This window comes from Aulostomus chinensis, chromosome 6 (genome assembly GCF_037954235.1).
Source record: "Aulostomus chinensis isolate RoL2024-O1b breed Wild chromosome 6, RoL_Achi_v1.0, whole genome shotgun sequence".
NCBI lineage: Eukaryota > Metazoa > Chordata > Actinopteri > Syngnathiformes > Aulostomidae > Aulostomus > Aulostomus chinensis.
The window spans coordinates 5,371,495-5,398,285 of record NC_141325.1 but is presented as its reverse complement, the minus strand read 5'-3'; the positions used below and the strand labels follow the sequence as shown (position 1 = coordinate 5,398,285).

The 26,791-nt window shown below is 44.1% G+C and overlaps 1 protein-coding gene across 1 annotated transcript; it reads left to right on the top strand.

Moving 5' to 3' along the window:
- Positions 1-321: 321 nt before the first annotated feature.
- Positions 322-26,287, top strand: LOC147259783 (uncharacterized). Its single transcript, XM_086205205.1, has 11 exons — positions 322-385; positions 1,989-2,372; positions 3,880-4,054; positions 4,170-4,297; positions 6,550-6,850; positions 9,868-10,898; positions 15,910-16,533; positions 18,808-18,987; positions 19,072-21,480; positions 24,859-25,220; positions 26,282-26,287. The coding sequence occupies exons 1-11, from the start codon at positions 322-324 to the stop codon at positions 26,285-26,287; spliced, it is 5,664 nt and encodes a 1,887-aa protein (XP_086061331.1).
- Positions 26,288-26,791: the final 504 nt, after the last annotated feature.

Sequence of the window (26,791 nt, the reverse complement as noted above, 5' to 3'; positions counted from 1 at the left end):
ATATGCTTCAAATGATGAAACGAAATCTATGCTGCCAGGTAATGTGGTGTTACTGTGTCTCAGGGCATTTGGGTGGTTTCTAAGGGATATCACTGACACAATAGTCCAGGAAAGTGCTTCAAACATTTTAAAAATCATTGAGTTGTTGATATTTTGTATTTCTGCTTTGTTGGGATTAAAACTGGACATTTAGGTGAAAAACATCGCTCCAGTATCACCCTGAATCTGAAAACCTGGATGCAGTAACAGCACTAAAAACCAAAACAAGAATATGAATGAATGTGCTTGCTAACTTCTCTTTTTATGTACTTTTGCCAACAGATGATACTAAATATAAAGCATATCCTTTGGTTATATTGTCTCTGTGAAGCTGCTACTGCAACTGGTAAGTTTCTCCTATCCTCAGTCACTCCTCTCTCTCTCTCTCTTACTCTCTCTCTCTCCCTCCCTCCTTGCTCTACTTATTTTGACAGCTTACCTGCAACAAACTGATGTGTTCATGATCCCTTGCAGCGTTACATTTGATGTATTAAGTAGCCCACTGCGATAAGCCCCCTCCACATTTTTTGCAACCTGCGAGAGACTAAGTGTTGACCACAGAGGTTTGCATCTCAGGTCCCACTGGCCCCTCGAGCACTTTGGCCCCCCTAGTCTCTTGCTCTGTCTCTGAGTATAGATGAACACCTTTCAATTAGACTCCCAGTCTGGGAAAAACAGCTGGTTTCACCGACCCACCCCACCCCCACCCTAATAAGGCCCTGTGTTCAAGCTAAGTCCCACCACTATTTCTAGAGCATTCTCTACTTTGTTAATCACACCACCACCACCACCACCACACCACCCCCTTCAAAAAAGACAATAAAGTAAATCCTGGACACATGAGCAAGTGTGAATCAGCCTGTTGCCATTCATGTGTGCTTGGTAGTCTGTCTGACATTAGAATTCCTGCACCCCCTGTCACAGCCGGGGAGGGAGATACAGTCACCAGCTTCACGTGTGGAAGGCCAGAGTTACCTTGTATGGTTTAGGGCAGGGATGGGCAATCATGTGCCATGGGGGGCCGTGTGTATGCAGGTTTTCCTTCCAACCAAACACTTTAACAGGTGATTCCACTGATTAACACACCTTCAGCCGCAGAAGAGTGTTAATCAGTGAAATCACCTGTTAAAGTGTTGTGTTGGAAGGAAAACCTGCATACACACGGCCCCCCATGGCACATGATTGCCCACCCCTGGTTTAGGGGCTGGACTGAGTCGAAGGCTTAACTGTTGTTGGATTAAAGTTCTCCCCTACACCAAACACTGAAAAATGTAGGGCTTAAGAGGAGAACAGGTCTGTACTTAAAGGTGCATTGTTGAAGAATGTTCTCTCAAAAGAAAAGCACGATATTTGTTTTTAAGAGGCTAGGCTAGTACATCTTTTGACCAACAAAAATGGTACAAAGGGAAGTGAAGGGTACGAAACTGCCTTGTGGTTACTCAACGGTTACAAAAGAATTTGAACGCTTTTAGACGTACTCTACCTGCAGTTTTGAGTATGCACTCTGCTCTTGATGGAAGGATTTGGTAGTTTCTTATTTGCGAATAAAATAGGAGGTCATGACTGCTGCAAGATGACGATTATCTCATGAATTGGTTTTCATGGAGCTGAACGACATCAAGGCAGACACACACATAACTCAGCAGTGACGTGGCGAATTAACTCACTAAACAAAATTATCTCTACTTTCGTACACTACAGTGCGTCTTACATGTGTCATACGCCTGCAATTTTAAGGATGAGGCTTGACTTTCCATGAGCACTCATTTTCGAGCCAAGTTTTTTAATAGTCTGGGTGTAGTTGTCACACCCTGTCAATGTAAATGCGTCAGGCAATTTATAGATGCATCGTGCATGATGTGATTGAAAACATGCCATCAGAGAAAAATGAAGAGGAAAAGAATATTTGTTCATGAATTGGAACTAAATCAATTGTTTTTGCCTTTCAGCCTCCAACGCATTATCAATAATCCGGCCGGTGACTGGCTCTTTGTCAGGGAAGGTAAACCTCCCCTGCTTCTTCTCTACCATCCCAACCTCGGCGCCAGTCATCCCTCCCAGTGGAACTGCTCTTTATACCAAAGATTACTTGCGCATTAAATGGACCAAAATCGAGGGGGAAGTAGAATCGACAGTGTTGGTGGCACAAAATGGAGTCATCAAAATAGGCTCCATCTACAGGAACCGTGTGTCAGTGCCCAGTCACCCCGAGGATGTGGGCGATGCCTCGTTGACAATGGTCAAGTTGCGGGCCAGTGATGCCGGCACGTATCGCTGTGAGGTCATGTACGGCATCGAAGACACCCAGGATACAGTGAACCTTGATGTCAATGGTAAGATGTTCATGCTGTGTCTTCCAAGTAGCCCTAGATTCAGAAGGAAAAAAAAAAAACCTCCCACCAACATTGATTAAAGAGCTTTAAGTCCAGCTGAAACAATATTTTGAGATTGTTGTGATGTATATCTGGATAAAACAGGCTAGAGAGGCGGGAAATAGTGTTTGGAGGGATTGAATGGGCGTCTCCAGAGTTTGTCTTAACATAACATTGGGTGAGGGGGACGGGATAGCAGTATCCGCCAAGGAGAGGGATGTAACCTGTCTGATGATCCACATAGTTGCTGGAGCAGCCCTCAGTAGAGTGTCACTCACTTCATGATCTGAAGCCACAGCAGATCCCACTTGCCTCAACATGAACCACCAAAGACACACTGACGTGACTTTGGCACCGAACTGATCTTTAAATTGTAATTTGATGTATATCATTGTATGGGTGAATGATGTGAGCAGGGATCTGATCTAAAAGGCTTCAAAAGGCATTTTTTTTTCATTCAAAGAAGTGAAACACAATATGACCATATGAAAGAATTGTGGGCGGCCATCTAATTGCTTTGCTGCCCTGTAGTTGAAAAGAATAATCACACTTTTCAGTTCTTATTGAAGGCAAGTGGAGGAAGACTTGTATTCTCTTGAGACCTAAAATGTTGTAATTCAAGTATTTATCCATTCAACTGGACGAAAGCTCAGTGGTTGTTGATATATTCTAGTTAGCTGTTGGTACCATGGATGTGGAACTTTATTAACTTGATTTAGTTCTCTGTTTACATCCATGGTTAGTGTGGGGAACCCCCATCACTGTAGGTGCCGTTCTGTCATTTGAGATTTTGGTCTTGGTGGGGCGATTGATAGCTGCTCTCTTTTCCAGGCTGTTGGGGGAGGCGTTATTACACAGTCTCTCCGTGTGAAAAGTATTCTGGGAAATTTAGCTCATGTTTTGGGGATGTAGAAAACATGGGTGGGGTGGGGGGATAGTTTTGGTTGTCACTGCACTTCAGTCTGCATAAGCCCATTTCCAGCTATCTGCAATGTTAATTAGGACCATCAATCATGTCTTTTGTGTCTGTTTGCTGTCCACAAATATGGGATTTCAGGGCGATGGCGTCAGCTACAGCTATGTTCATTTGTGGTGAACTGCAGAGTCACTTATTCTCTTGATTTATTGCAAAGTTCTTCCTTTCCAAAAAAAGGGTCAGACTCAATTTTTTCACTCATCGTGTCGTGTGTGCTTTATTTCCCCTAATTACCTTTGCCAATGTAGAAATGCGCTCCCAGCGTTGGTTTTCCTGTTAGCGAGACAATTAGAAAATTTGTGGAAGGATGTTATGCAATTTGGTAGGATGATGGAACTTAAGGTAAGTAACAATCAGATTTGGGAACTGATTGATTGATTGATTGATTTATCTTTACGATATAAAAACATGTAGATAAATTCTGAGTTTCTTTGTCGAACCATTTTATATTTCGTATTTGGATACATTTCTCTGTTCCTTTTTTTTCCGCAGGTGTTGTCTTTCATTATCGTGCAAGCAGCAGCAGGTACACGTTAGACTACCAGGGGGCCATGCAGGCGTGCCACAACATTGGAGCAACCATTGCCACATTTGACCAGCTGAAAGCAGCCTATGAGGATGGCTTTGATCAGTGCGATGCCGGCTGGATTGCTGACCAGACAGTGAGGTTTGTGGGATTTAAATTCTCTCTAATGAAGTCATTTCTCTTTCGTAACACTGCTATTACGTGCATGTGCTGACACAATGATGTAAAATGCTCTTCAATGGTCCTGTGTGTACAGATACCCAATCACGAAGCCAAGGCAGGGTTGCTTCGGGAATCTAAAGGCTAAACCTGGTGTCAGGTCATACGGAACCAGGAAACCCACAGAGACCTATGATGCATATTGTTACGTAGACAAACTTGATGGTAAGTCCACCACAAAAATGTGACTTTTATAGCTCTTTGGAACAGAAGGAAAATGAGGTGGTGTTTAGGGGCTCTGACACACCCTCTGACCTTAATGTTCTTGATTTAATTAGAATTTGACTCAAAAGCAGAAGTGGAAATTGATTCTCCGCGGTGGTTATTGTAAAATTAGCCAAAGAAATATAACATTGGGTGTTGGAAAAGTTTGGCAAAGCTTATGAGAAGTCTCCTCTCCTCTGCTTAGCCAGCAGTCATTCTCTGTCCGCTCATTATTTAGACGGCAGATGAACTCACAGAGTTCCCCTCACGGCAGAGAGCCTTTTATGAGTGTTAACATCTTTTTGACACAAAGCCCAGCCAGCCCTCTGAGGTCTGTCTGTCTGGGATTTCTGTAGCACAGCCCATAGACACTTATTGCCGTACACTTTATATATTTAATTTACTCTAGTTCATTTGCCATTATGTTACTTCTGAAAAACAAGGAGTGTTGTGATATATCCATCATTTTCGGTTATTCGCCGGTGCAGACAATAGTGTCAGCAAGAGAACACAACCCAGCCCCCAGTCTCCAGGGACATGCACAGGTTTCTTCCTCTTAGCTTCTCAATCGCCCAACAAACTATTCACGTGTCTTTGACCTCACTGAAATGTGTTGTAATAGATATGATCACTTGTATCGAGACACCTGTAATCCGCTGGCCACTACAACTACTACTACTAGTACTACTGCTACTGTTCGTACTCTTACTAATCTAGGGCACTCGCACTAACATGATGACAAAAGATACGTTTTTGGAACCACATGTTTGATTTGGTTGATTCAATTTTTTGTACAAGGCTAAATTCTGTTTTTTTTTTTTTTACATGTAACAATGAATGAACATGTTATAGCTGCAGAATCTGTGGCGATAAAGTGATATAATTCAAGAATATAATATATTATGCATGTAATATATAATATTATTTTACTCAGTGAAGTGTTAGGTTTTTAATTCCTGTCCCCAAATGTTGCAATGAAAGCCAGCCTATCTCAGCAGCCTTCGGGCATGAAGCAGGGTTCACCCTGGACAGGTCACCAGTCCATCACAGGGCCAATACATATAGACAGACAACCATTCACACTCACAGTCACACCTACGGTCAATTTAGAGTATCAATCAGTCTCGTCCCCTCTTGATGTCTTTGGACTGTGGGAGGAAGCTGGAGAACCAGAGAGAACCCACACAGGAACAGGGAGAACATGGAGACTCCACACAGAAAGATCCCGTGCTCAAACCGGGGCTCGAACCGAGGCTCGAACCGGTAACCTTCTTGCTGTGAGGCGACAGTGCTAAGCACTGCACCACCGTGCAGCAAAACATAAAATGACACGCAAATTATGTGATATTATTTTTGTTTTTCAGTTTTTTGGAGAGACATTACACACTGAAAAAGTTGTACTACCTTGAAATGGGTTAAAAAGGTGTTAATTTCCTCTCAGCTTTCATGATACCATAATATGAGTCATCTCTGCATTTAGGAAGGCAAAAAAATGGCAAAAAATGCAATTTCTATGTTAAATAGTATACTCTTGTTTCTGTGGCAGATTGTCTGCTTCAAAGTGGGGAGACATTCCTGGGTGGGAAGCATTTTCCAATCTTAATTCCCTTGTAAATCAAAAAAAATTAAACTATCATGGGATCTCAGAAATGTTACACCCTCGACTAACAGAAAACATGCTATCAGTTTGATATCTTCTCTTAAAAAGTTGTTTGATTTCAACTCAGATCTGCCTTCCTGCAGCCTTTCATTTATTTTACCAAGTTTATTCAGGCATATATTTCCAGGAGCCTGGTTCACTCACCCGCAAATGGGAAACCTAACATCCTGAAGCACAGACCGGGCACATAGTTGGCATTGTTATCCCACCTCAGAAAGTTATAATGAAAGACCTACTGTTGTCCTAAATACGATTGGTGGGAGATGTTTTGGGTCCATGCCCTGCACAGCTGTGACTTTTGTCAGCTGCTTTTGGGATACGCCCCCTCTAAAAGGTCAAAATGGTCTCATCTGCATTTTTCAGACTATGACCAGTGAGAGACTCTTTACTTCTGTTCTCAGTCCAGCTGATCTGATAATGATTTAAATTGAATTCAAATCTGATAGCAATGTAAATCTTTCATATTGATTTGAAGAATCCATTAAAGTTGATTGGCAAGTTGCCTTCAAGGTAGTTTTGTTAATCTGTGTCTGCATTTTCATCTGACTCTCAGGTGAAGTGTTCTACGCTCCTGTGACCCTCAAGATGAATTTTGAGGAAGCCAACAAAGAGTGTCAAGCGAGGAACGGTGTCCTGGCATCACCTGGCCAGCTCCATGCCGCCTGGCGACAGGGTCTGGACCGATGCGACTACGGCTGGCTGTCCGATGGCAGCGCACGACATCCTGTTGCTGTACCCAGGATGCAGTGTGGTGGAGGCCTGCTCGGTGTCAGGACCATGTACCGCTATAGAAACCAGACTGGATTCCCTGAACCGACCACTAAGCTTGGAGCTTACTGTTTTAAAGGTAAACTGTTTGTCATGGAACACAGTGCCTCCTGTGTATGGTGGGTAACACCGTGTTTCTGTTTATGTTTGGTTTTACAAGACAGAGACTGAAGGTACAGACATTCCTATAAAAAAAAAAACCCGACCTAGACTGTAACAACCTATGATCTCATCTTCTATCCGTCTCTGCTCCCCCCACCCTTTGATTTTCTGCCTTTTGCACTTCTATACACACTCCCACATCGGTACCCACCCAAAACGTTGACATGTTTACAGCCTCACTCATCTTTTGTCATCTGATATATTTACTTTGTTTTTCCTTTTCTTTGGTACATATTACCAGTGTTGCAGTGTACCAGACCAGTCTCACAGATTGCAGCGTCCAGTTGACCTCACTGTCTCACATTTTATTTTCCATCTCATTTCTGTGGCAGCAAAATTAGCTGAGGGGAGGGTAAAGTAATGCTGGTAAACTCTGTTTACTTTAGAAGTAATGGGCAGACCAGTTGTTATTTTAATGGGAGGATTAATGGTTTGTTGAAGAGTTTGAGACTGTGATATTTTTTTAGATCTTTCTTATGTTCACCTTGGCTAATCTAGGATTTATCTTAAAGAAGCTCATGTACTCAGTACCAGACTGAATATTCAAATGAATAGCAATGGCTTTGGTGAACCAGGGTGGCAGTTCATTCAAACCTTGACGTCTTTTATCACTTTCCGAGGGCTCGCCTACAGGAACTCTTCAATGATTAATTATCGTCGAGCATCGCGAGAAAGCAATGCATTTCGATAATGGCAACACTTCATGGTTCACTGGATGTTAACAGATTTAGACTAATCCCTCAAAAATGCAAGTGTTCCTCACTAATCAGGATCCTCAGGGCAAAACCAAATGACCGATGATCATTTCTAGAAGCAGCATAAGTAACTAATACCACACCTGTCAGCCCTTTTAGTCTCACTATCTCACCCCCTTTGCGCCTTTCTCCTCTCATTTCCGCTGTCAGAGTTTGCACTCCATCATTCTCACTTGTACTTATCAGAGCAGACATTTGGATAATGGACAAAGCTACTGCTGGACTTCTAAATTCAGTCATCCTTGGTGACCCTTGACCCGGCCTTTCCATCTTTACAAATGAGAGGCTGGGCAGATAAGCCATGCCCTCCTGGCCATTTACTGCTCATGAGCAAGGCTAAATCTCGCGGTGATAAGTCCCCACGGAGTTCAGAGGGCACAAAAACAGCCCACCCTCACCTCCTGCTCTGTGTATTCCATGTCAGTTCCCTCAGCCGTGTTGTATTTACGCCCTCGTCTAAGTGCTTTTCAAGTACCCCTGTTAGGTGGGACTCGGTTCATCATTTCCTGCTTTCCTACCCCCCAATAATATCTCAAAGAGAAATATTATGTAAACTATGTAAGGCTCCATCAGTTAGACTACACAGTGAGACAGGGTGAGGGGAGGTGATGCAGAGGGAAAGGGAGGGTAATTGGTTTCTGATTGGTGTCTGAAAATAACAAAGGCCTCAGTAATAGCAGCAGCTCAAACATTTTAGTGAGATAATGCACTCGCTTTGAAAGCAGACTCTGTTTTTCCATTTGGAAAAAACGCGTCTCACACCTTACATCAGTGATAGTTTCGTGAGGACAGAGGGCAAACAAAGGCTTTCTAAAGTTGATCCACGCTGCTTGAGTAAAAAAGGAGGACAGAGGAGCAGCGGACATGAAGGAGTTTAAAGGACTCACTTTACACACCTGGAAAAGTCATGGATAACCTTGAAAATTCATGGAATTCAAATAGTAATTTCAAGGTTTTTGCAAAATAGATAAAGCTAGAAATTTTTGAGAAAAGTCATAGAAATTTCCCTTTTGAAAATACCTGCATATTAGCTCAGTTATGCTTGATTGAGAAAAATCTATTTTTGTCAATGGTAATATACATGCCTATGTTGTATCAATCCACAAAGCTTGTCATCAATTCCAGTCTATTATAGGCCTGTAAAGTGTGACATGGATATCTCAGTTTCTGGGATGTGGAAAAGTTGTGGACATCATCATAGATGTATGAAAGCTTGTATGAACCAAACCTTAAGCCCAGAAAATGTTCGTAGACCACCTAGGTTGTTGTCAGGATAACAAACGTTCAACTGACTAGTTCTGTAAATGTTTAGATTGTGCTTAACTTATCTTGAACAGCCATATTAATCATTTCAGGCACTTGAGGAAATCTTTGGAGAAATCCAAAGAGAACAAACCGTCATCGTTTAGCTCCTGAAAATAAACCTTTTCTCCAGTAGTTAATTAATGAGAAAATTACTGCAATATTTATTTGATTATTTATTTTCATTAAAGTTTGAGGTTATTTCTTACTCTGGTGCGCCTTAAAACTCGGATTGCTTCGTCCAGCGTGAGATATTATGATTGTGACCAGGCTTAAGCAGCACGAAGAGCTCAGGAAGGACATTGAAGTTTCTAGGAAACTTTTACAAAGCCAAGGTGCCGTAATGTTTGTATCGCACTGTCATGGTAGCTTCTCAACTGCTTTTTTCATCCCCAAACTTTTTCTGCATTACGCCTGCTTGGTTAGTGGAAGAATTATTATAGCAACGATTGCGGTCGATCGCGAATACTTGTTGACTTTGGAAACATCACGCCTGATGATGTTCCTTGTCAGGCTCATTGAAACGAAAGTGTTTCCAGTGAATTAGTTTAAGCTCTCAAAAGTCCCCCTTTGCTTTGTCACAGAACCCAACAGCCGGGCAGAGAGGAAGTCTGGGGTTTTAGGGAGGGATGGCTGCTGTAAAGAGTAACGGTTTAAAACACAAAACAGAACCCTATTTCACACACTTATATAAGAGTGAGTGAAGCATTTATGGCTTTTATCTGTTTCACACCATATTGACTGAGGTGATTGACAGTTTAACCTGTGTCTTATTTCTGTCAGAGCAAAAGCTGATCTTTTTATCTTCTTCCCTGGAGGGAGATGTGCTTCTCTTAAATGCAGCTCCATTACATAATAGGTATAACGTTGTGTTTTTTAGGCAGGAGAGAAGTGAACCAGACTTCCTTTGTGGATGTTTTAGTGGTGGGTACCACCATCAGCCCCTCCACCTCGGTTCCTTTACTGGAGAGCAGCACGATATCAAGAACAGCACCACCTGAGCGTCTACCAGAGGCTGACACAGAGACTCCAGGTCCCACAAATCCTCCATGTATGTTTTCTACCAGCATGGCGCCACCTCGGCCCACTCCAGCAGGCCAGGAGGAGGAGTTGTTCACCACTGTTGCACCGACCATCACCGAGGAACACGAGGATGTCGATTATGTGACAAATGACTTTGATGTCGATGACTTTATCAGTGAAAATGTAACTCTTTTAGAGTCTGTTCCCCACCGTGGTGACACATTCCAAGAAACCAAAGAATCAACGTCTGAGCCGACAGAAGAGCCAGACGATCAGTCAGTGATTGAGATCAGCACCATACAACCTGATGTCCCCATTCCGGAGTCGTCCCCCAGCACAGAGCCCATGTTTGCTGAGGGAAAGACAGAGGAGACTGTTCTGGAGTCTGGTATCACCACCACATCAGCTGAACTGTCCGGAGAGGAAGAGCTCAGCCCCTGGCCTGTTGGGACTGAACTCCAAACAGAGACTCCCACCACCACGGTTGGGTGTAATACCCAGCCAGGTAGTGAGGTGGAGATCACCACTGCTGCACCTCTGGAAACTACCAGCACCGCAGCAGAAACCCCAACTCCAACGCAGAACATGAAGATGCCAGTTGGTCAGACCACATCTACGGCTGTGACAGGCGTCCCCATCCTCATTGACGGAGGATCATCAACGGACGATGTGACATCGACATCGACTGGCCATGTCTTCGACGAGTCCTCCTCTCAGGTGCTGGAGAACAGCGGTGACTCCCTGACAGAAAGTGTCACTTTCGCAGATATCGGCTCAGAGTTCTTCACACCCACTCAGAGGATTTCTGGCAGGACCACGACTCCGAGAACAGTGGTTACTGATGAACAGCCCGTCCAGGTGACCACCGCCATGCAGAGGCAGAATGCATCAGGTAGGATACATCAACAAACACTGTAGCTACTGAAGCTTTTGCCAACGTTGTTGGAGGCATCATTTAAAACACTTCGAAAGTCATCTCCACCAAGTACACATCAATGAATCCAAGGCACACTATTCTTTTGGTGAAAAAACACTGAAAAAGGCCATTATTACAAACCACAGATAGTAAAATATCGGTTTCAGCTCACCAGGGCCTTCCTTAGGGTGAAAAGGAAGTGACAGCTTCCTGTGCCCATTTAAATTTCTGTATAGTGATTAGCACAAAAACTAGACTAAAATACACGTGATATGTTCAGGTAACACAATCATGTTTCACTAGACTGCATTTAATATAAAATGATTGTTTTAGGCATGCCGGGGACTTCCTGAAATATTTAATATGGATTAATTTATTTTCATGTATTTGTCGGGGTGCGTAGGGCGCTTTGCATTTTTGCTAATACATCCCTGTACAGTGAGTAGACCGCATTCAAGGCAGTGCTGTCCACGGTGCTGAAGTAGAGAGAGAGATTTTTGACTCTCAAAGGTCTCTGTTGTCATGCAACTTCTTAATTTTACATGCTGCCACATCGTAAAGGCTCAAACAAGTCAAGTATTTTCATCATCTTGTCACTCGTATTCCTAGAGAATTTAGAGAGGAGAGAGATTCAGCAGCTTTCTGTCCACATTACCCTCAAAGGTGGCTGTAAATGTATTCTAGAATGTAGAGGCTGTAAAATTAGAGTGAGGTGTTGTTTTGAAGGCCCTTGTTTAACGGGGTTCTAAGTGTTTTGAGTTGTGGTTCCCTCTGGCTCATGTTTGTGTGTGTCACTGCTGCTGAAAGGCTTCAGGCGGTCCTCAGTCAGTCCAGCTGAGCAGAAGCTCTGTCAGTGATTTTGACTCAGACAAGAAAGAGGAGGTGGGACGTAGAGAGGGGACCGCAGTCCTGATGTAGTCACTTCAAATCAAACGTTCTGCTTGTTCACCTTCCCGGGATAATGCAGCAATGCCTGAAATGTTCCTAATTTTGTTATTACATCCACCAAGAAAATATCCTGAGGTAGGTTTCAAACTTGGTGGAGGGCTGTAGAATGGACCAGTCATAGCGCCACCTAATGGTCATAGGAATTAAGCCTGATGTAACAAAATCACAGTGTCGCCTTCACGTGATGTACAGCAACATAAAGGGTGTGTGCTCTCTAGTGCCACCTCGTGGAAGCAGGAAGTGATGTTTGTGTCACTGTGCATGCATTAGTCTGTGAGTCATTACTTCAGTTTCTGCACCTCTGTCCTTGGACAGACAACTACTTTAGAATACACGTATTTTGGGTCATGACGTTCAGGATAGCAGCACGTAGCGTCAGTTGCAGACAGCAGCTGCATCATTTTAGTCCTTTATTTAACTTTTAATCTAGCTGCAAACATGTGACTCATTCCTTGTCTCTGATGAGATGCTCATGTTTGAAGAAAGGAGTCTGGACGGTTGGAAAGAGCCCCGTGAACTCGTCATTTGGCAGTTCCAGGGACTTTGATCGGGCTCAGCGGTAGTCGTTAAGGGTTCCTGAGAGAGTAGCAACCTGCATTCCCAGTTATACTCACACTGCTGGGGTCTTTGGTGAATCACATCAGCACTGTGTGTCTGCAGTGTGGTCAGTTTAGCTGCCAGGAGTACACACAGGATGGCCTGTATATTTGTGTGTGAATGTAGTCTATACAGAGACAGCCCTCTTTAGAGTCATTTCCTGTTTCTGCGTCACGTGGGTACTGTCACAGTGGCAAACCCTGAGCCTGCTCACTCACGTGTGAGAAGTCAGTGTGGGCACAGATTATGAACGACTCCGTCGCTCCATACTCTCTGAAGTAAAGTTTGGCACTATTTTCCACAAGTCAAATGTGTTTGGAGGGAATTTTGAAAATGCTTTAGACAGGGAGATCAGGAGGAAATTAACTTTTTTCACAGTACTAATTTCTGCTGTTCTGTTTCCAGCTGGAGAAAGAGAAATGTAAAGGGAATCTTTTTTTTCTGTGAAAGCATGATGTAAAAGTTGAAACTGAAGTAAATCTTCAAAAACAAAGTGACAAGATTTGCGGTCGAGGGGACCACACCCACCTGAGGAGACAGGACGGGTCATTTCATACAACTGGCACAGTTTGCAGTGCAGTGTCTCCTTATGTATCATGTCAGGATGCCTGTTGTTCATTTGTTCTTCTAGCCAGTGTGTGTTTTCAGCATGTGTACAGTACCAGGTTACCAGCAGCCAGTCTGGCAGTGACATCTCCACGTTGGCAGTCAATCAGTTTAGATTGGACACCATCTCCAGAGCTGATGTCATCACTAATACAAAGTCTCCCCTCTCTGTCAGGACAGCTGGAGGCTGCCTGTCCACAGTGGGCGATTACAGCTACTTTTACTGCTACATCATGTGATGTTGCTCAGTGAGGACACTTGAGGTCTCTTTTTGCTCTCCGAGGACGTGTGGGAAAAGTTTGTGGAAAATTTTGTGGTAGGAGATGTGTGTTGTCGGGCTGCATGGTAACATAGAGCACAATACTTACCAGCATGGTAAAATAATCAACTTCTTTGCTTCCTTAGCGCGAGCCAAAGGGTCAAACTCTTTAATTACCAGTTGATTTATGTTCCTCACCCATTGTCATGAGTTTGGAGTGGTGACTGAAAGAATGAGATTGAGGCCGCTGCTTTGTGGAGTTGCTCTGAAGAGCTTCAGAGGAATGTCTGTGTCATACCATAACTTTGGACTGTAAGAGCTCACAAGCACTTCAGGACTCACAGTCTCTTCCTTAATAACAGAGTGGTGGGGTCCCGGGTAGTGAAGCAGTCTAATGTGTTGCCTACGTGCACAGGTGCTGCTGGTTCTACTCCGTGTGTTGCCTTTTGGATAGGCATCTGGATGGGGGCATGTGTCCTGGTCACAGCTTTAGTGCCGCCCCCCATGTGCTACATCATCCTGAATTTATTATTTGTGCGTTTGTAGTTCTGCCTCTCACCTCGGTAACACCTCATTTACAACTGCAGTCTATTACAGTTTTATTGCTCTGTTTTTCGTTTATTATTGTGGTACATTACATAATTTGGTTATATATTTCCATGACAGGTTTGTCTAGTTTGAATCTCTCTGTTTATAGTTGTCTTGAAAAAAATAAACCATAAATCAGAAATAGGGTGAAATTGGTCAATGTCCAATTAGGGAATAGCTGGCTTGTTGAGCTCATTAATAAATGAGCTGAAAAAATGAAAAAAAATAAAGTCCCATAAATATAAGTTTTACTATGACCTCATGACATGTCGAGGTGTGCCAACTGCTAATGTCATACTACAATGTGCACAACCACCAATGGAATACTCTCACTGTCCTACTGTTCTAAATACTGCCCAGCTAATTTCATAAACAGCTTCCCTATTTCCTTCCCTAGTCATGAGTGCAGGTTGAAACTGTCTAGTTATTGTTTTATTGTTGGCTTCATAATTGTGTGTTGTGTAAGGTGAACATAGTTTTTTATGGGGTTATATAAGTTGGCTTGAGTGAATTCCACATTCCCTGTAAAAAAATAAACAGAATTATAAACTACCTGCAGCCGAGTGCCAGGCTGTCAGCTGACGGGTTTATACATCCCATATTGCTGGTTTATACTAAACAATGCTTCTAATTTGAAATTCATGTTGGCTCAAGTTGGCTTCAGGTGCTTTAGTGATTCAAGGTGGAGGCCAATTGAGGACAAGCTGTGTGTGTGTGTGTGTGTGTGTGTGTGGGGTGGGGGGGTGGAGGGGGAGGGGTGGTTAAGTCTAGTGGGTCGGCTGCTTGAGTTCCCAGCCCTTGATTGGCTTTAAACAGGTGTCTCTCTGCAGGGCTGAGATGGTGCAGGTGTTCGTGGTTGCAACCATTAATCTTTCTGAAATCAACATTTGTGGGAAACCGGGAGCAAAGTGGTCAAGTTTGTATACTTTGCGTTGTTGTGTTTGCATAATCTTTCCCTCCTCTGTGCTTGTACACACTGTAAATATGCAAACACATTTAGTGCAACAGAGCTAAACTGTTCACTTTTGGTTAAATGGCAGCTCTCTCTTCTGTTCCCCACCTACACAGTTTTGCCACAACATGCACAAAGAACATTTAAAACAAAAGCTGACTTCATGTGTTTGTCAGGAGGATCCACACATGTGACGTACAAGCCAGCGAGTGTCAAGCTTTTTCTCAGCCTCAGAGGATGATTGGCACCTTTGAGTTCAGCAGCTATTGAACAACCCCCCAAAAACGGAGAGTTTGGTCTCCTGTAGTTTAAGGCAATAATTATTTAGGTAAAGTGGATTGTTTCCAGAAAGATAATGTGTTTGTCTCTGTATAAATACATGAAATTGTCTGGGGAAACACATGCAGAAGACAAGAACAACTACAATATGAGGACCTCTTGGTTTATTTCTGAACTTGTTAGATTTTAAATAGTTTTGTTGTGATATACTGTAAGTTGTGGTGAGAGAGGCCATCATTTATGAAGATGACTAGTTAGATTAGTAAAATTGGTGTATTTCTACATAAAATGTATGTTGAGAGACACGAAAAACGTAATGCCATTTCTGCTGTGATTAAAAATCTATTCCAATGAAAAGTCATAATTTTGATTTGAGATATCAAAATTAAGATTTTTGTGAAATTAAAGAAAAAAACTGTGATTATAATTAAAAGATTATGACATGATTTCAACTTTAATCTAATAATTACGATTTAGAGTGGAGATTTTGTCTTTTATCAAAGGTATGATTTTGCCTTTATTTTTCCTGTTACTGGTGAAACTACTTGTCTCGTTTTTCATAAGGTGATTTATTCTTTGTTCGTTAACCCTGATAACACTGTTACTAATCTGTGAGACGGGCGAGATTATCTAGAACTGGACCTCTCAGGACTAGCAGTTACATGCCAATACTGTTGTTCATTTTATGAAACTTACCTTTCAGTTCTTGGGTAATTAACAAATCACAATGACCATTATTTCCTTTATTCTCTTTGCAGTTGATCAGGATGTACAATCCCAATATTCTCAGTCTCCAACGGTCCCAGTTGTGCCTGACCATCCCACCCCATCTATAGCAGATGGAGAGCCCATCCGTCCCAGTGGAGACCCAGAACTCTTCTCTCCTGTTCCATCAGTTAGCTTCATGAATGGCAAGCATGAGATCACACTGGAGCCACTTAGTCCAGAGGAAAAAGAGGCCCAGGGTACCCAGATTTTGACAAATGTGACAAATCTGGGAGTGAGTGAGGAAATAACTACAGTGTTTGATTATAGATGGACTGATAGCTCCACAGAATCTACAGACGAACCAGGACTACCCACAGATGTACTGATCTCTACAGAGACCCCCGAGGATTATGACCTAGACCGTGACCTCATCTCAATGGTTCAATCATCTCCACCTCCGAGACAAACTGAAGAGACTGAGCTGACCACCGAAAGGCCAACACAGAAAGACCCGTCCTCTGCCCCAGTCTCAACCCCACAGAGAGCTGACGCAGCTGCCACTAGTGCTGATTTTCTCTCTACATTATCGCCAGCTGAGGCAGGAGAAACCCAAACTATGTTTCCTGATAAGGAAACCATCACTGTCAACACCACAGCTGAGCAAAACGAGTCAGGTAGCACTCCCTTATATGTAAGAGGTAGAACAGAAGTGACTCTGACAGAAGAGACCCAGTCTCTTTTCACAACTGAACCTCTTACAGCCAGGGATAGAGATGAAACTACACAGAATACAAAGAGCACATCTGCCTCCCCAGCTGCTGAAGGCACCACCCCCTCTGATGATGCTGATGGGAAAACTCAAACAACTAGTGACTCACAGAACTCCACTCAACATGTTGAGGGAGGGAAAGAGGCTCAAACCCCAAAAGAATTTGCCTCCAGCACAACAGCTCCTTCAGTGTTTAGTTCAGCCTCTCCTGAACAGACGTCCGAGCCTGAGATAACTCCAGATAAAGATACAGGCACCACTGACTCATCTGCTGCATCTACCACCACTGAGGCTACAGCATCCAGTCAGGAGGCGAGTACAGTCAGTCAAACTCCTTTCATCTCACCCAGTGACAGCACTGCAACTGAAGTCATGTCTTCACCAGAGGAGGAGGGCTCCGGGGTTCAAACAATGACCATGTTTGCAACCAGCCCACCATCACGAACCTCCACAGGGACCTCAAACTCAACCCATCCAACAGCTACACAGGAGAGTGAAGTGCAAACATCTGTTCCTGCCCCTGGAGACACATCCACGACGTATGAGGAGCAGAGGGAAGATGAGACAACAAATACTCCATCTCTTGAATCAACCACTGCCTCACCCTTGTATACTGCGATAGAAATTATCAAGACAACAATGGCATCATTCACCGATTTCTTCTCTCAGTACTCAACACAAAGTACATCACCAGTCACAACACTGACAGACCAAAACAAGGATTCAAGTGAGGGAGCTGCCTCAGGTGTTCCCTCCTCACCTGCAGCCTCGTCGACTGCTCCAGTCATTAGCACAGTGACACAAGGTGGTTCAACACCAGAAACCTCCAGTGAAAGTCAGGATGTAGAACAAACGCAGCTGTCAACAGAGACCCCAGAGACAAAATCATCTCATGACGCTGGACTAAATACAGATGAGCAAACAGATGCTACTGTGGCAACATCAGGAAAAATAACACAAGATGAAATGACTCGTATTGCAACCACTGCTGAAACTGTAGCCCCTTCCTCTCTCACAACTAAGACTCCAACAATGACACCCAAAGATTTATCCGAAATCAAAACCACTGAAATGACTCCCCGTACTTCTGTAGTTAGCTTAGAAGTAACACTGAGGGCGACCGATTCTTCTGACATAACGATACAATCCTCTACATTTAGCTCAGACAGTGAGGTGACGAGTGAGCAAACATCAAGTTCAAAGAATCTAGACATCAGCAGCCAGCCTATCTCGGGGGAAGATGTGAGGTCGGGAAGTCCAGCAACGACAGCTTTAGCACTGGACAGCACTCAGAAACATACAATCACATCTGCAACTGCTGGCTCAGCAGAGACAGTCCCAGTATCATTCTCTGTGGATAAAGAAAGCTCAGTCGAAAAAGGGACTGAGGGGACCAAAAGTCCATCACTCTCTATAGAAGCAGGAGTTTCTTCTGTCTCTGATATGACAAGTTCAGGAACATTTTCTCTGAGTTTGGCTTCTCTTGCATCACCAACAGTTTCAGACATTGAGGATGAAGGCACAAGCATTGGGTCTATGATGGTCAAATCCACTCCATCTTTCACTGTAACAACCAGGAAACCTGAAACATCTTTCTCCACAGATGCTGAGAGTTCTGAAGGCAGCACTGCTGATATCACTGAAGACTCCACTGTCATACCAACTACTGGTTCTTCATTGTTCAGTACTGAGACTCCAGCTGTAACAGCATCACAGAGAACTGAAACAAGTGACACTTCAGCTTCTACTGCAGCATCATCACTCTCCAGTAGTGAGAAACCAACATCGCTGACCCCTGAGACACAAGAGGCTGTAACAAGAAGTAAGGAAGCAGCAGTAACACCTGAGACACAAGAGGCTGTAACAAGAAGTCAGGAAGCAGCAATAACACCTGAGACACAAGAGGCTGTAACAACAAGTCAGGAAGCAGCATTAACACCTGAGACACAAGAGGCTGTAACAACAAGTCAGGAAGCAGCAGTAACACCTGAGACAAGTTCGACTTTCCCTGCTGAAGAGAGCTCAGGGGAGGAAACCACTGATACATCCAGCAAAGAGTCTGCATCTCCAACAGCTTCCTCATTTTTCAGCACTGAGAAGTCAACATTTCTACCAGCTGAGAAAAAAGATACTGTTGCTACAGCTCAGACAGAGAGACCCTCAGTTTCTGCCTTTCCAGGAACGACAGAGAAAGACTCTGCTGTGACTCCAGTAGATGAAGATGGCTCTGGTGACCAAACCACAAGCATGTTTACTCCCGCCTCTTCTGCCACAGGAACATCCTCTCTGTTCACCACGGAGAAACCAAAGGCAACTTCAACTGACACAACTTCAATAGTTACAGACATTGAGGATGAAGGTACAAGCAGTGGAACTATGAAGGTTGAGTCCATTCCATCTTTTTCAGGAACAACCAGGAAACCTGAAAAATCTTTCTCCACAGATGTTGAGAGTTCTGAAGGCAGCGCTGCTGTTTTCACTGAAGACTCCACTGTCATACCAACTACTGGCTCTTCATTGTTCAGTACTGAGACGCCAGCTGAAACAGCATCACAGGAAATTGAAACAAGTGACACTTCAGTTTCTACTGCAGCATCATCACTCTCCAGTACTGAGAAACCAACATCAGCAACACCTGAGACACAAGAGGCTGTAACAACAAGTCAGGAAGCAGCAGTAACACCTGAGACACAAGAGGCTGTAACAACAAGTCAGGAAGCAGCAGTAACACCAGAGACAATTTCTACTTTCCCTGCTGAAGAGAGCTCAGGTGAGGAAACCACTGATACATCCAGCAAAGAGTCTGCATCTCCAACAGCTTCCTCATTATTCAGCACTGAGAAGTCAACATCTCTACCAGCTGAGAAAGAAGATACTGTTGCTACAGCTCAGACAGAGAAACCCTCAGTTTCTCCCTTTCCAGGAATGACAGAGAAAGATTCTGCTGTGACTCCAGTAGATGAAGATGGCTCTGGTGACCAAAGCACAAGCATGTTTACTCCTGCCTCTTCAGTCTCAGGTTCATCCTCTCTGTTCACCACAGACACACCAAAAGCAACATCAGCTTCCACTGTTTCAGACATTGAGGATGAAGGTATGAGCAGTGGGACAGTGATGGTTGAGTCCATTCCTTCTTTATCAGGAACAACCAGGAAACCTGAAACATCCTTCTCCACAGATGCTGAGAGTTTTGAAGAGAGCGCTGCTGACCTCAGTGAAGACTCCACTGTCATACCAACGACTGGTTCTTCATTGTTCAGTTCTGAGACTCCAGCTGTATCAGCATCACAGGGAACTGAAACAAGTGACACTTCAGCCTCTACTGCAGCATCATCACTCTCCAGTAGTGAGAAACCAACATCGCTGACCCCTGAGACACAAGAGGCTGTAACAAGAAGTAAGGAAGCAGCAGTAACACCTGAGACAAGTTCTACTTTCCCTGCTGAAGAGAGCTCAGTTGAGGAAACAACTGATACATCCAGGAAAGAGTCTGCATCTCCTACAGCTACCACATTATTCAGCACAGAGAATTCAACATATCTACCAGCTGAGAAAGAAGATACTGTTGCTACAGCTCAGACAGAGAAACCCTCAGTTTCTGCCTTTCCAGGAACAACAGAGAAAGATTCTGCTGGGACTCCAGTAGATGAAGATGGCTCTGGTAACCAAACCACAAGCATGTTTACTCCTGCCTTTTCAGTCTTAGGTTCATCCACTCTTTACAGAACCGAGACACCAAAGGCAACATTAGCTCAAACAACTTCTACAGTTTCAGACATTGAGGATGAAGGTATGAGCAGTGGGACAGTGATGGATGAGTCCACCACACTTGTCACTGGAATGACGAGCAAACTTGAGACAGCGTCATTCTCCCAAGATGTTGAGAGTTCTGAAGGCAGTGTTGCTGATTTCACTGAAGACTCCACTGTTATACCAATGACTGGTTCGTCATTGTTCAGTACTGAGACTCCAGCTGTAACAGCATCACAGGAAACTGAAACAAGTGACACTTCAGCCTCTACTGCAGCATCATCACTCTCCAGTACTGAGAAACCAACATCGCTGAGCCCTGAGACAAAAGAAGCTGTAACAAGAAGTCAGGAAGCAGCACTGAAACCTGGGACAAGTTCTTCTTTCCCTGCTGAAGAGAGCTCAGGTGAGGAAACCACTGATACATCCATGAAAGAGTCTGCATCTCCTACAGCTTCCACATTATTTATCACAGAGAAGTCAACATCTCTACCAGCTGAGAAAGAAGATACTGTTGCTACATCTCAGACAGAGAAACCCTCACTTTCTGCCTTTCCAGGAACAACAGAGAAAGATTCTGCTGGGACTCCAGCAGATGAAGATGGCTCTGGTGACCAAACCACAAGCATGTTTACTCCTGCCTCTTCAGTCTCAGGAACATCCTCTCTGTTCACCACGGAGAAAACAAAGGCAACTTCAACTGACACAACTTCCACAGTTACGGAAATTGAGGATGAAGGTACAAGCAGTGGAACTATGACGGTTGAGTCCATTCCATCTTTTTCAAGAACGACCAGGAAACCTGAAACATCTTTCTCCACACATGTTGAGCGTTCTGAAGGCAGTGCTGCTGATGTCACTGAAGACTCCACTGTCATACCAACTACTGTGTTTTCATTGTTCAGTACTGAGACTCCAGCTGTAACAGCATCACAGGAAACTGAAACAAGTGACACTTCAGCCTCTACTGCAGCATCATCACTCTCCAGTACTGAGAAACCAACATTGCTGACCCCTGAGACACAAAAGGCTGTAACAAGAAGTCAGGAAGCAGCAGTAACACCTGGGACAAGTTCTACTTTCCCTGCTGAAGAGAGCTCAGGTGAGGAAACCACTGATACATCTAGGAAGGAGACTGCAGCTCCTACAGCTTCCTCATTATTCAGCACTGAGAAGTCAACGTCATTCCCACTTGAAGAACAAGATACTTTTGGCTCAGGTGACAGAACTCCTGAAATCTTCACTCAAACGTTCACCGTCACAGGTGCTTCCATCCTGTACACCACTGAGACACCAACTGAAACGTCACCTGCAACAAGTTCGACTGTTGCAGACATTGAGGATGGAGGGACCAGTATTGGGACGATGATGGTTGAGTCCATTCCACTTTTCACTGAAATGACGAGCAAACCTGAGACAGCGTCATTCTTCCAAGATGTTGAGAGTTCTGAAGGCAGCGCTGCTGATGTCACTGAAGACTCCACTGTCATACCAACTACTGGTTCTTCATTGTTCAGTACTGAGACTCCAGCTGTAACAGCATCACAGGAAACTGAAACAAGTGACACTTCAGCCTCTACTGCAGCATCATCACTCTCCAGTACTGAGAAACCAACATCGCTGACCACTGAGACACAAGAGGCTGTAACAACAAGTCAAGAAGCAGCAGTAACACCTGAGACAAGTTCTACTTTCCCTGCTGAGGAGAGCTCAGGTGAGGAAACAAATGATACGTCCAGGAAAGAGTCTTCAGCTGCTACAGCCTCCTCATTATTCAGCACTGAGAAATCAACATCTCTACCAGCTGACAAAGAAGATACTGTTGCTACAGCTCAGACAGAGAAACCCTCAGTTTCTCCCATTTCAGGAACGACAGAGAAAGATTCTGCAGTGAATCCAGCAGATGAAGATGGCTCTGGTGACCAAACCACAAGCATGTTTACTCCTGCCTCTTCAGTCTCAGGTTCATCCTCTCTTTACAGAACTGAGACACCAAAGGCAACTTCAACTTACATAACTTCCACAGTTTCAGACATTGAGGATGAAGGTACAAGCAGTGGAATTGTTACGGTTGAGTCCATTCCATCTTTCACTGTAACAACCAGGAAACCTGAAACATCTTTCTTCACTGATGCTGAGAGTTCTGAAGGCAGTGCTGCTGATGTCACTGAAGACTCCACTGTTATACCAACTACTGGTTCTTCATTGTTCAGTCCTGAGACTCCAGCTGTAACAGCATCACAGGGAACTGAAACAAGTGGCACTTCAGCTTCTACTGCAGCATCATCACTCTCCAGTGCTGAGAAACCAACATCAGTCACACCTGAGACACAAGAGGCTGTAACAAGAAGTCAGGAAGAAGCAGTAACACCTGAGACAAGTTCTACTTTCCCTGCTGAAGAGAGCTCAGGTGAGGAAACCACTGATACATCCAGCAAAGAGTCTGCATCTCCAACAGCTTCCTCATTATTCAGCACTGAGAAGTCAACATCATTCCCACTTGAAAAACAAGATACTTTTGGCTCAGGTGAAAGAACTCCTGAAATCTTCACTCAAACGTTCACTGTCTCAGGTGCTTCCATCCTGTACAGCACTAAGATACCAACTGAAACGTCACCTGCACCAAGTTCGACTTTTGCATACATTGAGAATGAAGGTTTGAGCAGTGGGACGGTGATGGATGAATCCATTCCATCTTTTTCAGGAACAACCAGGAAATCTGAAACATCTTTCTCCACAGATTCTGAGAGTTCTGAAGGCAGCGCTGCTGATGTCACTGAAGACTCCACTGTCAAACCAAGTACTGGTTCTTCATTGTTCAGTACTGAGACTCCAGCTGTAACAGCATCACAGGGAACTGAAACAAGTGACACTTCAGCCTCTACTGCAGCATCATCACTCTCCAGTAGTGAGAAACCAACATCAGTCACACCTGAGACACAAGAGGCTGTAACAACAAGTCAGGAAGCAGCAGTTACACCTGAGACAAGTTCGACTTTCCCTGCTGAAGAGAGCTCAGGTGAGGAAACATCTGATACGTCCAGGAAACAGTCTTCAGCTCCTACAGCCTCCTCATTATTCAGCACTGAGAAGTCAACATCTCTACCAGCTGACAAAGAAGATACTGTTGCTACAGCTCAGAAAGAGAAACCCTCAGTTTCTCCCATTTCAGGAGCGACAGAGAAAGATTTTGCTGTGACTCCAGCAGATGAAGATGGCTCTGGTGACCAAACCACAAGCATGTTTACTCCTGCCTCTTCAGTCTCAGGTTCATCCTCTCTTTACAGAACTGAGACACCAAAGGCAACTTCAACTGACACAACTTCCAAAATTTCAGACATTGAGGATGAAGGTACAAGCAGTGGAACTATGACGGTTGAGTCAATTCCATCTTTCACTGAAACAACCAGGAAACCTGAAATATCCTTCTCCACAGATGCTGAGAGTTCTGAAGGCAGTGCTGCTGACCTCAATGAAGACTCCACTGTCATCCCAACTACTGGTTCTTCATTGTTCAGTCCTGAGACTCCAGCTGTAACAGCATCACAGGGAACTGAAACAAGTGACACTTCAGCTTCTACTGCAGTATCATCACTCTCCAGTACTGAGAAACAAACATCAGTAACACCTGAGACACAAGAGGCTGTAACAAGAAGTCGGGAAGCAGCAGTAACACCTGAGACAAGTTCTACTTTCCCTGCTGAAGAGAGCTCAGGTGAGGAAACCACTGATACATCCAGGAAAGAGACTGCAGTTCCTACAGCTTCCTCATTATTCAGCACAGAGAAGTCAACATCATTCCCACTTGAAGAACAAGATACTTTTGGCTCAGGTGACAGAACTCCTGAAATCTTTGCTCAAACAATCACTCACACAGGTGCTTCCATCCTGTACACCACTGAGACACCAACTGAAACGTCACCTACACCAAGTTCGACTTTTGCAGACATTGAGGATGGAGGTATCAGTAGTTGGACGATGATGGTTGAGTCCACCACACTTGTCACTGGAATGACGAGCAAACCTGAGACAGCGTCATTCTCCCAAGATGTTGAGAGTTCTGAAGGCAACGCTGCTGATGTCACTGAAGACTCCACTGTTACACCAACTACTGGTTCTTCATTGTTCAGTACTGAGACTCCAGCTGTAACAGCATCACAGGAAACTGAAACAAGTGACACTTCACCCTCTAATGCAGCATCATCACTCTCCAGTACTGAGAAACCAACATCGCTGACCACTGAGACACAAGAGGCTTTAACAACAAGTCAGGAAGCAGCAGTAACACCTGAGACAAGTTCTACTTTCCCTGCTGAGGAGAGCTCAGGTGAGGAAACAACTGATGCATCCAGGAAAGAGTCTGCATCTCCTACAGGTTCCTCATTATTCAGCACTGAGAAGTCAACATCTCTACCAGCTGAGAAAGAAGATACTGTTGCTACAGCTCAGACAGAGAAACCCTCAATTTCTCCCATTTCAGGAACAACAGAGAAAGATTCTGCTGTGACTCCAAAAGATGAAGATGGCTCTGGTGACCAAACCACAAGCATGTTTATTCCTGCCTCTTCAGTCTCAGGTTCATCTACTCTTTACAGAACAGAGACACCAAAGGAAACTTCAACTGACACAACTTCAACAGTTTCAGACATTGAGGATGAAGGTACAAGCAATGGAACTATGACGGTTGAGTCAATTCCATCTTTCACTGTAACAACCAGGAAACCTGAAACATCTTTCTTCACTGATGTTGAGAGTTCTGTAGGCAATGCTGCTGATGTCACTGAAGACTCCACTGTTATACCAACTACTGGTTCTTCATTGTTCAGTCCTGAGACTCCAGCTGTAACAGCATCACAGGAAACTGAAACAAGTGAAACTTCAGCCTCGACTGCAGCATCATCACTCTCCAGTACTGAGAAACAAACATTGTTGACCCCTGAGACAGAAGAGGCTGAAACAAGAAGTCAGGAAGCAGCAGTAACACCTGGGACAAGTTCTACTTTCCCTGCTGAAGAGAGCTCAGGTGAGGAAACCACTGACACATCCAAGGAGGAGACTGCATCTCCTACATCTTCCTCATTTTTCAGTACTGAAAAGTCAAAATCATTCCCACTTGAAGAACAAGATACTTTTGGCTCAGGTGACAGAACTCCTGAAATCTTCACACAAACGTTCACTGTCACAGGTGCTTCCATCCTGTACACCACTGAGACACCAACTAAAACATCACCTACACCAAGTTCGACTGTTGCAGACATTGAGGATGGAGGTATCAGTAGTGGGACGATGATGGTTGAGTCTACCACACTTGTCCCAGGAATGACGAGCAAACCTGAGACAGCATCATTCTTCCAAGATGTTGAGAGTTCTGAAGGCAGCGCTGCTGATGTCACTGAAGACTCCACTGTCATACCAACTACTGGTTCTTCATTGTTCAGTACTGAGACTCCAGCTTTAACAGCATCACAGGACACTGAAACAAGTGACACTTCAGCCTCTACTGCAGCATCATCACTCTCCAGTACTGAGAATCAAACATCGCTGACCCCTGAGACACAAGAGGCTGTAACAACAAGTCAGGAAGCTGCAGTAACACCTGAGACAAGTTCTACTTTCCCTGCTGAAGAGAGCTCAGGTGAGGAAACAACTGATACGTCCAGGAAAGAGTCTGCATCTCCTACAGGTTCCTCATTATTCAGCACTGAGAAATCAACATCTCTACCAGCTGAGAAAGAAGATACTGTTGCTACAGCTCAGACAGAGAAACCCTCAGTTTCTCCCATTTCAGGAGCGACAGAGAATGATTCTGCTGTGACTCCAGCAGATGAAGATGGCTCTGGTGACCAAACCACAAGCATGTTTTCTCCTGCCTCTTCAGTCTCAGGTTCATCCTCTCTTTACAGAACTGAGACACCAAAGGCAACTTCAATTGACACAACTTCCAAAATTTCAGACATTGAGGATGAAGGTACAAGCAGTGGAACTATGACGGTTGAGTCAATTCCATCTTTCACTGAAACAACCAGGAAACCTGAAACATCTTTCTCCACAGATGCTGAGAGTTCTGAAGGCAGCGCTGCTGACCTCAATGAAGACTCCACTGTCATACCAACGACTGGTTCTTCATTGTTCAGTACTGAGACTCCAGCTGTAACAGCATCACAGGGAACTGAAACAAGTGACACTTCAGCTTCTACTGCAGCATCATCACTCTCCAGTACAGAGAAACCAACATCAGTAATACCTGAGACACAAGAGGTTGTAACAAGAAGTCAGGAAGCAGCAGTTACACCTGAGACAAGTTCTACTTTCCCTGCTGAAGAGAGCTCAGGTGAGGAAAAAACTGATACATCCAGGAAAGAGACTGCAGTTCCTACAGCTTCCTCATTATTCAGCACAGGGAAGTCAACATC

What these genes read in the sequence shown, in the direction of transcription:
- LOC147259783 (XM_086205205.1), top strand. Translation starts at nt 322, where the DNA reads ATGATACTAAATATAAAGCATATCCTTTGGTTATATTGTCTCTGTGAA. An exon ending in ATTGCTGACCAGACAGTGAG is followed by an intron (nt 4,055 to 4,169) that starts GTTTGTGGGATT and finishes CTGTGTGTACAG; the next exon opens with ATACCCAATCACGAAGCCAA. An exon ending in TACAGACATTGAGGATGAAG is followed by an intron (nt 18,988 to 19,071) that starts GTACAAGCAGTG and finishes CTTTCTCCACAG; the next exon opens with ATGTTGAGAGTTCTGAAGGC.